Source organism: Pipistrellus kuhlii, unplaced genomic scaffold, assembly GCF_014108245.1.
Source record: "Pipistrellus kuhlii isolate mPipKuh1 unplaced genomic scaffold, mPipKuh1.p scaffold_m20_p_71, whole genome shotgun sequence".
NCBI classification, from domain to species: Eukaryota; Metazoa; Chordata; class Mammalia; order Chiroptera; family Vespertilionidae; genus Pipistrellus; species Pipistrellus kuhlii.
Window position 1 is genome coordinate 95937 of NW_023425575.1, and position 14026 is coordinate 109962.

General features: G+C 43.7%; 1 protein-coding gene across 1 annotated transcript in view; it reads left to right on the top strand.

Annotated features, from left to right (window-relative positions):
* LOC118710214 (zinc finger protein 420-like) overlaps positions 1 to 14026 on the top strand; it is a 34413-nt gene that overhangs the window by 4153 nt on the left and 16234 nt on the right. The window contains 4 exon segments of the mRNA XM_045575985.1: positions 2273 to 2346; positions 3514 to 4055; positions 4224 to 4297; positions 4970 to 5058. Coding sequence (XP_045431941.1) covers positions 2273 to 2346; positions 3514 to 4055; positions 4224 to 4297; positions 4970 to 5058 — 779 coding nt within the window.

Genomic DNA, 14026 nt, shown 5'->3' on the forward strand with positions numbered 1-14026 from the left:
AGGAAGCAACTGATGGATGTTTCTCTCTCATTGATGTTTCTAACTCTATCCCTCTCTCTTTCCTTCTCCCTTCCTCTCTGTAAAAAGTCAATGAAATATATTAAAAACCCTCAAGTTCCATCTATACATATAAAAGCCTATGCTACCTTTACAACAGAATGTCCATAATGACCAGTCACTAGGACACACACTGACCACCAGGGGGAAGACCCTCAACACAGGAGCTGTCCTCAGTTCACAGGTTCAGATGACCGATGGGGCCTGCTGGCCAACCTCCCAGTCCCTCCCTCTTGACAGCAGGCCCCCAGGCTGAGTCAGGAAACGGGGTGGGTGACAGTGGACGAAGCCTCTTACCTAGGGAGGCTGAGGGCTGGCTCCTTTCTCGGGGCCAATCTTCTGGGCCCCTCTACTCCCTTCCCCCATCAGCAGGCTCTAATTGGTGGTGAACCTCTGGCTGCCTTCAGCACAACCCCTAAAGTGATCAAGATCACAACCTGGTCACATGCCCTGACTGGGAATCAAATCAGTAACGTTTGGCGAATGACAGATGCTGAACCAAGTGAGCCATACTTGGCCAGGAAGATTCTGAAGAGTTCTTTATATGTTTTGCATAATATTTTTGGTACATGTTGTCTTTTACAAAAATTTTTCCCCACCTGTGACTTCCTTTTCCCCCCTCATGTTCTACATAACTGTTTTTCTCCTTAATGTTTCAGTTGATAAATTGGGAGTTTCAATTTTAATAGAATCAATTAAAAAAAACCCCAAGAATTTGGCTTTCAAAAATTTGAAGTGTACTAGTATAACATTAAGTTCCTTATTTATTTATTTATTTGTTTATTTAAAATATATTTTATTGATTTTTAACGGGAGAGAGATAGAGAGCTAGAAAGGTCAATGAGAAAGAAACATCGGCCAGCTGCCTCTTGCACACCCCCTACCGGGGATGTGCCCGCAACCAAGGTACATGACCTTGACCGGAATTGAACCTGAGACCTTTCAGTTCGTAGACCAACGCTCTATCCACTGAGCCAAACTGGCTTTGGCTATATTTATTTTTTATGTTACGGAGAGAAATAGAGAGTGATAGAGTTAGAAACATCGATGAGAGAGAAACATTGATCAGCAGGCCAATGCTTTATCCACTAAGCCAAACCAGTTTCGGCTGAACTTGCTTTTCGTAAGAGAAAATAAGTAAGAATCACCTGTGATAGAAATTCTGATTTCTGCCGAGGCCGGTTTAGCTCAGTGGTAGAGCATCGGTCTACGGACTGAAAGGTCCCAGGTTCGATTCTGGTTAAGGGCATGTACATTGGTTCCGGTAGGGGGTGTGCAAGAGGCAGTTGGTCGATGTTTCTCTCTCATTGACATTTCTAGTTCTCTATCTCTCCCTTCCTCTCTATAGAAAGTCAATAAAATATATAAAAAAAAGAAATTCTGATTTCTGTCAAAATTGTTCGGGGTCAGAATGTGTGTAAGTTCCAAGATTAAATAATTTTCTATTTCTTCCCACAACCCAAAATTTCTTTTTGTTCTTGATAACTGTCTTCATTATTGAAGTTTCTGTAGTGTTTGAATAACTTCTTTTATTTCTTAAATATTTTTAATTGATTTCAGAGAGGAAGGGAGAGGGGAAAAGAAATAGAAACATCAATGATGAGAGAATTATAATTTATTTTTAATAATTCTTTATTGTTAATATTATTACATATGTCCTCCAGAGAGAGAATTATTGATCAGCTGCCTCCTGCATACCCCACACTGAGGATTGAACCCATAACGTGCCCTGACCAGGAATCAAACTGTGACACCCTGGTTCATAGGTTCATGCACATCCACTGAACCATGTGTTCCAGGCACCCACTTTTTCTCTTTAGCAGCCATTATAATCCATTCACCATGTACCAGTAATGCCATTAGTTTAGCAATCTGTATCATACAAAACAGAAACATGTTCTTCAAGATGCTGCAAAAACACAAGATCATTGAACACACACAGTTCCCTCATGTTTATCTCCTCAGAGAAAAAACTGGGAAATGGGAGTTTTCTAGTAATACTGCCACTGTTTGCCAAGGTGTTTTCAAGTATTGGTGGCAAATGTAAGCATTTTTTTAACCCACTTTGATCTGACTTTTCCTCATTGTACCTTTTTAGTCTATCTGCGAGCATTTAACTTACTTCAGAAATGTCATTTGGTCAGTAATTGCTGGTAAGTTCAGTGTACATTTCCCTGGGTGTCACAACTGTGAAACTTTATTTCATATCTTTCAGCTTTCTTATCGGAAGACAACCAGGCCATTTTGCAAAAGCCAAAAATAAGAGATTTATTCCCTAAAATATTACTGGTAAGATACGGAAGGTATGACTTTGATAATGTACATTTAATGAAAGCCTTGGAATTTGAGGAGGCATGTAAGATGAGAAAAAAGTATTTTAACATGGACAGAAGTAACCTGATACAGTTAATAAAATCATTGTCACTTAATGAGGTCAAAGGTATTACACATTTGGTAATACTCCCAATTTAAATTAATTATATTTTAAACTAATGTGTTTCTAAATGTGAAGACCAAATAAATGTTTTTAATATTATACATTGTAGGCATGAAAATACTGAAAATCTATGCATTTACGTAATCAATGCAAAAATATAAAAATTATTACAGTGTAGTGTGGGATTAAATTTCCAGCCATTTCTAGAATATAGTAATTTATAATGCATATACAAAATTTAAATGCAGTTAGTTTGTTAAATTCTGTCTTAAGGTATCATTATACTTCTATTGAAAAATAATATTTTTAATACAAATATCTATAATTTTTATAAACTTAGGAATGTTTTTAAAATATGTCTTTATCGCCCTGACCGGTTTGGATCAGTGGATTGAGCGTCAGTCTGCCGGATGAAAGGTCCCAGGTTCAATTCTAGTCAAGGGCATATCCCCAGTAGGAAGTGTGCAGGAGACACCTGTTTGAAGTTTCTCTCTCATCAATGCTTCTGACTCTCTAACCTCCTTCCTTCCTCTCTGTAAAAAAATCAGTAGAATATATTAAAAAAAACCACACACACACACACACACACACACACACATATATATATATATATATATATAGAGAGAGAGAGAGAGAGAGAGAGAGAGAGAGAGAGAGAGAGAGAGAGGGAGATTATCAATTTGAGAGTACAGGAGAAGAAAGAGAGAGAGAGAGAAATATCAATGATGAGAGAGAATCATTGACTGGCTGGTTGCCTGTTGCTCACTACCCACTGGGGATCAAGGCTATAGCTCAGGCATGTGCCCTGACCAAGAATCAAACTGTAACCTCCCGATTCATGGTTTGTTGCTCAACCCCTGAGTCACACCAGCATGGAAGGAGTGTTGTTGTTGTTTCTATACACTATCATGTTTTCATAGTTATCACTATGAAAACATGATGGTGTATATTTGAAAGAGTACATGTTTAATGAAATTATAGCTGTCACTAAAGGCCTTTCCATTATCAATGATTACCAGAATACATGCAATGAAGACAGAAGTTACCAATGCAAGGAGCACTGGAAAAATTTTAACCAAGAATCAAATTCTAATATACATCAGAAAATTCAACTTCCAGAGAACCATTATAAAGATGGAAAAGTCTTTGACCAAATGTCAAATCAAAGTATATTTCAGTTTATTCATTCTGTGGCAAAAACAAACAAACGAAGAAAATGTGACAAACCTTTGGAACAATCTTCAAATCATACTGAACGAGATAATATTCATACCAGAGAGAAAGCTTACAAATTTAATTTGTGTTGGAGACTCTTCAGTCAAATACTCAATCTAAATAAACTTCAGAAAATCCGAACTGGAGAAAAACATAAATGTAAAGAATGTGGTAAAACAATTAATTTCCTTTCAAGTATTCGTGAACGTGAGAGAATTCATACCGGAGAGAAGCTTTATAAATGTGGAAAGTGTGGCAAAGTCTTCACGAGGTCCTCAATCCTTATTCAGCATCAGAGAGTTCATAATGGAGAGAAGCCTTATAAATGTAAAGAATGTGGCAAAGCCTGCACTACGGCATCAGCACTTACTATTCATCAGAGAGTTCATACTGGAGAGAAGACCTATAAATGCGGAGAATGTGGCAAAGACTTCAGTCCTGCATCAAGCTTTGTTTATCATCAGAGAGTACATACTGGAGAGAAGCCCTATAAATGTGATGAATGTGGCAAAGTCTTCAGTGACTCCTCACACCTTAATCGACATCAGAAACTTCATACTGGAGAGAAGTCTTATAAATGTAGAGAATGTGGCAAAGCCTTCAGTGCTGCATCAAACTTTGCTCATCATAAGAAAGTGCATATTGTAGATAAGCCCTATAAATGTGCAAAATGTGGCAAAGCCTACACTACGGCTTCAGCACTTACTATTCATCAGAGAGTGCATACTGGAGAGAATCCCTATAAATGTAGAGAATGTGGCAGAACCTTCAGAAAGGCATCAAACTTTGCTTATCATCAGAGAGTGCATACTGGAGAGAGGCCATTTAAATGTAGAGAATGTGGCAAAACCTTCAGTAAGTCATCAAACTTTGCTGATCATCAGACAGTGCATACTGGAGAGAAGCCTTATAGATGCGGAGAATGTGGCAAAGCCTTCAGTGGTGCATCAAACTTTGCTCATCATAAGAGAGTTCACACTGGAGAGAAGCCTTATAAATGTAGTGAATGTGGCAAAGTCTTCAGTTACTCCTCACACCTTAATCGACATCAGAAACTTCATTCTGGAGAGAAGCCTTATAAATGTAGAGAATGTGGCAAAGCCTTCAACAGGTCCTCAATCCTTAACGTACATCACAGAGTTCATACTGGAGAGAAGCCTTATAAATGTAGAGAGTGTGGGAAAGCCTTTAACAGATCATCATCCCTTACTGATCATCAGAGAGTGCATACTGGAGAGAAGCCCTATAAATGTGGTGAATGTGGCAAAGCATTCAGTGTCTCCTCAAACCTTAAGCGACATCAGAAACTTCATACTGGAGAGAAGCCTTATAAATGTAGAGAATGTGGCAAAGCCTTCAACAGGTCCTCAGTCCTTACTATACATCAGAGAGTTCATACTGGGGAAAAGCCTTATGAATGTAGAAAAAGTGGCAAAGCTTTCAACAAGTCCTCATCCCTTATTGTACCTCAGAGGATTAATATTGAATGTAGACAGTGTGGCAAAGCCTTTATTAAATCATCAAACCTTAGTAATGAACCAAAACCGGTTTGGCTCAGTGGATAGAGTGTCAGTCTGCGGACTGAAAGGTCCCGGGATTGATTCTAGTCAAGGGCATTTACATTGGTTGGGGGCACATCCCCAGTGGGAGGTGTGCAGGAGGCAGCTGATCAATGTTTCTGTCTCATTGATGTTTCTAGCTATCTCTCTCCCTTCCTCTCTATAAAAAAAATCAATGAAATATATTGAAAAACAAACAAAATCTTTAGTAATCATCAGAAAGGTCACACTGGTTAGAAACTTGATAAATGTAGAGAATGTGCCAACGCCTTTATGTACAGTGTTCTCATCCTATTGTACATAAAAGGGTTGATAACTCCTTGCAGTTACAAGGAGTGCTGTTAGTACTTTACTAGCAGTGAGAACTTACTCAACGTCAACGCCATAGAATTCATGCTTGGATGAAGCCTATGAATGTGAAAAATGTGGAAAAGCTTTTGAAGATATTCGGGATTTACTGTACATGAGAGACTTCATGGTGGAGAGAAATCTTACACATGTATGGAGTATGGCAAATCCTTAGTGTTATCTTATTGGATATCAGATAATTCATTGTGAAGAGCAGCCTTACAAATGTGAAGAATTAGGTACATTTTTATGATCAATGGTGTGTTTCTCAACACAATACAATTCGTACTGGAGAGAAGACCTATACATATAGAAGTTTGTCAAAGCCTTTAATCAGGAGTGGTTTCTCACTCAACAAAAAAAAATATAATGGTATGAAACATTACCAAAGGAGAATGTGGCAAAGCTTTTAACCTATACTCAAACTTACTAGTAATTGGATGGAATAATTCTAAATAGAAATAGTAAAAATATAAAGAGTTTGCCCAAATATTTAACCAATGTTCCAGTTTTGTTGAGCATGATCAAATTAAGCTTTATAAATTGTTACACATGTGCCAAGTGTGTATTCTCATTTATATGTTACTCAACATCAGATAATTATTGCTGGAGTGAAGTCCAGCAAATATAATGAATGTGGCAAAGTTTCACTCAGTACATGAATGTATTTGAGATCAGAATTCATACTCGGGGAAAAACCATGAAATGTAAACAATGTCCAGAAGTCTTTATTTCACATTCATAATTTATTCCTCACATTGAAATTCCTGGCAGAGGTAAAATCAAAGGTCCTATAGCTGGACCTTCATTCTCAGTCATTATCAGGGATTGCAATTTGCATTTAATTCTGTTTTGTATTTAGGAGAAAAGACTTTTGTTAAAAAGAAATGCTTCTCAAAAACCTAAAAAATTTTCCAAAGTATATTTTAAATTAAAATTCAAAGTATCAGCCGAAACCGGTTTAGCTCAATGGATAGAGCGTCGGCTTGGGGACTGAAAGGTCCCGGGTTCGATTCAGGTCAAGGGCATGTACCTTGGTTGCGGGCATATCCCCAGTAGGGGTTGTGCAAGAGGCAGCTGATTGATGACTCTCTCATCGATGTTTCTAACTCTCTATCTCTCTCCCTTCCTCTCTGTACAAAATGAATAAAATATATATTTTTTAAAAAATTCAAAGTATCACAGAATTCACAATAATGAATAGTCAATACTTTCCAGGTATTATTCTAAATCAGAATACGTATAGAAAATAACCCAATGTTTAAATGAACATAAATAATTTTTAGTATGCTTGAATATATTAAAAGAAGCAATGGCCAAAACTGGTTTGGCTCAGTGGATAGAGCGTCAGCCTGCTGACTGAAAGGTCCGGGTTCGATTCCGGTCAAGGGCATGTATCTGGGTTGCGGGCACATCCCCAGTAGGAGGTGTGCAAGAGGCAGCTGATCGATGCTTCTCTCTCATCAATGTTTCTAATTCTATCCCTCTCCTTTCCTCTCTGTAAAAAATCAATAAAATATATTAAAAAAATAAAAGTAAATAAAAGAAGCAATGTTTTCATAAGTATAATAACTTATAGTGTTGTCTATTTTTTTATTAACACTATTTGAGACATACTGAAAAGAAAATATTAATGTGATTCTGCTTCCATATCGCTGATGCTACCATGTTTTATTCCTAGTGTTTGTCTGAAATTATGGGGTTGTTACTGCCTTAAATACCTGTGAGGTCTTGTGTATTGCGTGGGTTTCACTGACATATTCTTTTCCATGGAATATTGCATATATTGTAAGGCACACTGCTTGAAGATCATCTAAATGGAGATTGTGGCCAAAACCGGTTTGGCTCAGTGGTAGAGCATCAATCTGCAGACTGAAGGGTCCTAGGTTCGATTCTGGTCAGGGGCATGTACGTTGGTTTCGGGCACATCCCCACTAGGAGGTGTGCAAGAGGCAGCTGGTCGGTGTTTCTCTCTCATCGACGTTTCTAGCTCTCTGTCTCTCAATTCCTCTCTGTAAAAAATCAATAAAAATAAAATAAAAAAGTTTATAGCCGAGACCGGTTTTGGCTCAATGGATAGAGCGTCGGCTTGGGGACTGAAGGGTCCCAGGTTCGATTCCGGTCAAGGGCATGTACCTTGGTTGCGGGCATATCCCCAGTAGGGGGTGTGCAAGAGGCAGCTGATCGATGACTCTCTCTCATCGATGTTTCTAACTATCTCTCTCCCTTCCTCTCTGTACAAAATCAATAAAATATATTTTAAAAAAAAGTTTATAAATGGAGATTGTGATTGATTTAGAATGTTGTTTTAAAATTTTAAAAATATATATATTTTATTGATATTTTACAGAGAGGAAGAGAGAGGGATAGAGAGTTAGAAACATCAATGAGAGAGAATCATCGATCAGCTGCCTCTTGCACACCCCCTACTGGGGATGTGCCTGCAACCAAGGTACATGCCCTTAACCGGAATCGAACCCGGGACCTTTCAGTCCACAGGCCAACGCTCCATCCACTGAGCCAAACCAGTTTTGGCAGCCCCTTGATTCTTTTTTTAAATTATATTTTTTATTGATTTTTTACAGAAAGGAGGAGAGAGGGATAAAGAGCTAGAAATGTCAATGAGAGAGAAACATCGACCAGCTGCCTTCTGCACACCCCCTACTGGGGATGTGCCCGCAACCAATATACATGCCCCTGACCAGAATCAAACCTGGGACCCTTCAGTCCGCAGACCGACGCTTTACCACTGAGCCAAACCGGTTTCAGCAGCCCTTGATTCTTTAAATTTTCCTTATATTCTATGCTCCCACCTTAGACATACCCTATGTGAACACATTTCTTTATTTTCTAGAAAGTTTCCAAGAGCGGAGAACCAAGATGGTGACTTAGGTAAGCACCTAAGCTGCCACCTCACACAATAATTTAAAAAACAAAAACTAAAATCAGAACGGAATTCATCCAAAAATAAAGGAAAGCTGGCGGAGTGGGAAATATACAACTAGGAAGAAGGAGAGAGGCTCACGGGTCGGATTGGGAGCCCAAAGCTCTGAGGTAGGGAGACACTAGCGTGCAGAGAGGAAGTGTGGCAGGAGGGGAAAGGAATTCCCGATTTCACTGAACCCCTTCTGACTGTACTGAACCCCAACCCCGACCGAAACCCCCGTGGACCCAGGCTCATACCGGTAGAGTCTGGCCTGTAGAGAAAGGCACCCAGAGACTCAGAGACTGGGAGACTTGGGGGAGCCGGGAGCCGCAGCGGGCAGGGTCTACAGTCCTGCGCTAGTAAGGGAGCGCAGAGAGGTCTGACCTCGGAGGTTGCCGCGGGCGCAGCCTCTCCATAGCGGAAGGAGTCAGAAGCTCCAGACTACAGAGACCCAACCAAATCCGGGCGAGCCCCTGGGGCACCCACACTCTTGCTCAGGGAAGCTGGGATGGTCAGGCGGAAACTCAGGGGAGCTGCAGAAGGCAGAGGTCAGGCGGAAACTCAGGTGAGCCCACAAGGGCGGGGCAGACTGGAAGCCAAGAGTGTCAGCTCAGCCCTGAGACTCCGCCTCATTCAAGCTGAATGCAGAGGCTTCTGCAATTTTGCAAGTCTGATCCCATAAGACTGTCTCCAATACAGAAGGTATCCCAGAGTAGACACAGCTGATACCCACATCCAGTTGGCTTGAAGGTCACTTCCTCCCAGGGATACCAACAACAATAAGGACTTGCTACAACAAGGCTGTACACGCAGTCTGCAAAGGGGAGCACCAAGAGTGTCTACCTCAGATAACTGAGGAGGCTGACCCACTGAGTGTCATATAGGCCATATAGGACACCAAACACAGCCATCCTACCAACTCTGGGAAGCAGCGAAAATGCCGAGACAAGGAAATCTCAAATGAAAAAGATGGAGGAGACTGGATATAGAGTTTAAAATCAGTTATAAGGTCAGTAGCGAGAACCTACAAACAAGATTACTGTATCCAGCAAAGTTATCATTCAGAATTGAAGGGCAGATAAAGACCTTCACAGATAAGAAAAGCTAAAGGAGTTCATCACCACCAAACCAGTATTACCGTATTTTTCGGACCATAAGACGCTCTGGACCATAAGACGCACCAGTTTTTAGAGAAGGGAAATGAAGAAAAAAAGATTCTGAAACAAATAGTGTCCTAAAATATTTTATGTGCATTAAAACCCAACATCACAGTCATAAACACATGTAATCAACCCTGTAAAGTAAACAGCAGCATTTAGAACCATTTTAGAGCCGGGCAAGCACACAGAGACCACACAGAGCCAGGCAAGTAAAAAAACTTTTTTTTTAAAGTATATGTGTAGGCTATATTTGGACCATAAGACGCAGGGACTTTTTCCCCCCACTTCTGGGGGGGGAAAAGTGCGTCTTATGGTCCGAAAAATACGGTATATGAAATTCTGAAAGGTATTATTTAAGAAGAGGAAGAAGATCAAGTGAATTAAAAATCTGAGGAACAGCATAAACTGGTGAATATAATAGAAATAGGGGCAAAGAAAGGGAGTGGATTGATAATTATCAGGGGAAAGGGGTGTGTGGGGTGCATAAAGAGACTGGATTAAAATCGTAAACCTGCTGAAACCAGTTTGGCTCAGTGGTAGAGCATCAGTCTGCGGACTGAAAGGTCCCAGGGTCGAATCCGGTCAGGGGCATGTACATTGGTTGCGGGCACATCCCCGGTAGGGGGTGTGCAAGAGGCAGCTGGTCGGTGTTTCTCTCTCATCGATGTTTCTAGCTCTCTATCTCTCTCCCTTCCTCTCTGTAAAAAATCAATAAACATTTATTTAAAAAAAATAAAAAAATCATAAACCTATGGATGAAGGGGGTGAGGTAAGGGCAGAGGGCGAGGCGAGAACCAGGTGGAAGGGAGCTATGAGGGGGAAAAGGAGAAACAATTGTAATAATCTGAGCAATAAATATTTATTAAAAAAAATAAAACAGGAAGATGCTAATTGACCATACCTTTGTGAGCCCCACCAATAAGGGGTGAGTATGCAAATTAACGCAACAAAGATGATAGGCTAATTTGCATACCCAGTAGCTCCAGGCCTCTGGTCAGCCTGGAAAAGCGGCTCTCAACAGGAGCAGAAAGGCAGTACCAGCAGACAGCAGAAGGAGGGCCCATTGCACAAATCTTCATGAATCAGGCCTCTGGTAGAAATATAAACATTGTCCTAAAGTCTGTAATCAGCATCTGTATCTTATTCCTCACATTGGACTTTATTCTAGAGGGAAACCTTAAAACTGTAGAATGTGGCCCTGGCTGGTTTGGCTCAGTGAATAGAGCGTTGGCCTGCGGACTCAGGGGTCCCATGTTGGATTCCAGTCAAGGGCATGTACTCTGGTTGTGGACACACCTAGTAAGGAGTGTGGTGTGAAAGAGGCCGCTGATTGATGTTTCTCTCTATCCCTCTCTTTCTCTTTGTAAAAAATCAATAAAATATATATATTTTTAAAAACTAGGTTATAGGGACTACTAAAGTAAAAATATTCATTTAAATATGCATTCCCAGAACACAGACTTCACAGACCACCACAGACATCTAGGAAATTTTTGTCCCTTGAAAAAATACGTAAATTAAGTCTGTTTTCCACTTGATGGACATGATATTATCTCATCAGGTGCCTAACCATGAATGGATGTTTGGGTCTGTCTCTGACACCTACCGGAACCAGCCGGTATTACAGGTCCTGAAGGTATGGCTAGGAGGCTGAGAAGAAGAGGACATGAACAGCAGGGCTTCAGGAGGACTGCAGAGCCTAATGGCACCACAGCAAGTTTATTAAGGGAGCAATCTTTTTTTTTTTTTTTTTTTTTATCAATCTTTATTGTTCATATTATCACAAAGGTTCCTCATTTCTTCCCCCCTCCACCAGGTTCTCCGCCCCCTCCCCATCCCCCATTGTCCTCATCCATAGGTGCAGTTTATGTTCAGTCTCTTCCTCCCTCCCTTTTCCCCGATAGTAAATCCCTTTTCAGATAGTAAATCAGTTACTTAGCATTTTCTCATATCAATAATACCTCCACATGCCCAATGATACACTTCACACAAAAGACATTTCCAAATAGGTCAACCAGCCTCATCCAGGCCCCACCCAAGGCACTCACAGATCAACACCCCAGCACTATACTAACTCAACACATCCAGATCTAAGCCTTCATCACTTGATTCAGCAGACCCTCAAGTTCCCACAAAAGTTCCCAGCCATGTCTGAGAGGCAGCCTTGGGGCAGGGGCAGGCGAGGAGCTGTTCCGGGCCTGGCTGCAAGGGAGCAATCTCTTTTATACGCTGAAGCTGGGCGTTCCTCCAAATGGCCTTCTCTCAGGACATGATGGCCTTCTCTCAGGACATGATGGCCTTCTCTCAGGACATGAGGCTATGTGCCAGTTCCTTAAGACCTACGCAGGAAGATATCTGCCTGGAAAAGTTCATCCAGCTGTACTCTGCTATGTTAATTCAAGGACATGTTTGCAGATTCCAATCTTGCAGGCACAGCAGAACGAAGGACACTGTTGCTTGCCACGTCCCCAAGTGACCCGGCTTCTGGGGGAGAGCAGGCAGGGCTACCTACCCTTGCTCCATCCCCCGATTCTCAGGTCGGTAGGGGACTCCGCTCCCAACAGACACCCGCCTGCTTCCCTAACTCAAGCTGCCTCTCCATTCAGATGGGGAGACAGGGAGGGGCTGAGAGAGCAGGTGGCCCTTCCCCTCCCCGTCCTCACCGAGGGTTTAAGGATCCAGGAAAATCACAGGCAGAAAGTTTCTGGTTTCAAACCCAATCTGCCCGCCTTTGGAATTCTCTGTGACTTCCCTGTGAGAATGTGTTCCCGGCCTGTGAAGATCCTGGGAAAGACACCTCCCTGGGGCCTGTGCAGCTGAAGGGCAGGCCAGCCAGGAGCTCTGAGCACAGCCTCTGGGATCTGGAAACGTCTGTGTGAATTCCAGATTCCTCCTCCCCTCTTTATGCTTCTGCCACAGCTGCCTTAACTCGCTGGCACCCTAACAGAAGAACAGCCCGTCTATGTGGGGGGCCTTGTGCCATCAGAGGGCACCGGGCCCTCTCCTCCCTTTAAAGAAGCAAAATCCCCGCCCTCTCCGCTCCTGTCTCTTCTCTCCTTGTGAATCCTGTCACAGCCGCGCCACCAGCCAAACCCCAACAATGACGGGAACTCCCCCAGGAAGGGCTGTCCCTGTGGGAGGAGGGGAGGGGCCCAGGCCGCCCCCTGGCTCCGCCCCGCCCCCTCCCGCTGTCCCCGCCCAGGCCTGGCCCCGCCCTCACCGCGGAGCCGCTCCGCTCAGGCCCCGCCCCCGCAGGGAGGCGCATGCGCAGTCCTGGCAGCCGGAAGCGGCTGCGGAGGGGCCGGTGGCGGCTCCCTGAGGCGGTGTCTGTGCTTTAAAGCCGCTGCTCCCGGCCGCTCCCCGCAGGGCGGGCTGAGGGCGCTGCGGGCGCTGAAGTCCGTGTGGGAGCCCCGCCCGGAGCCCCTCCCGGCGGTGAGTGCGCGTCCCGGGGGGCTGCGCAGTGGAGGCGCCGCGTTCCTTTGGGGGAAACTGAGGCCCGGCCCGCGGTCTGTCCGCCTGTGGCTGTGGGCCCGCCCGCCGCGTGGTTTTCCCGCCGAAAACCGTTCCCGGGGCCGCCGGTGCCCCTGCGGGGCTGGAGGTCTGGTCAGTGGTTCCCGCCCTTTGCCCTCCCCCGCCCGGCGCTTCCGGCCCAAAGAGCCCGGATGGCCCCGGCCTGGGGGTCTGCGCCCGCCTTCCCAGGCCCCCCATTAATCAGGTCTGAGTGCCAGGGGGCCAGTGCCAGGGGGTGGGCTCGGGGAGAACGCGGTGTCCCCGGAAGAGGGACCTGCCCCAGGGAGGGCTTTGTGGGGGCGGTGACTGCGGGGCGGGGGCCGGGCTGGGGGGCAGGAGAGGGAGGGAGAGACAGACCCGGGGGAGGAGGGGGGCGGAGAGGGGTCCCCAGAGAGGGGGCCCCCACAGGGCTGTTACAGAAGAGGGAGGAAAAGCCACGCTTAGAGAAAGGGAGTTACATTTTAATCCTTAAGTTCTGCCCAGGCCCAGAGAAAAATGTCTTTCACATTCTTGGCCTCCTAACACGTAGGGAACATTTTTTTATTTATACTTTTTTTAAAAAAATTTTATTTTAGCTCTTTTGTCTCGCAGATCTGGAATGAGAGTTCTGGGCCTCATGAGGAAGAAGGCCTGCGGGCTGGGAAGGGGCCATGAGGCCCTGTCTCAAGGCCTGGCCTGGTGTCAGCGCCGACAGCTCTGTCTGGGGCATCGTTTATGGCCTCTGAATAGGCAGTAGCCTTGTTTTTAAGCGAGCAGAGGTTTACAGACGCCAAAATAGCAGGCTTACAATGTCAAACAGCAGTTTTTATATAAG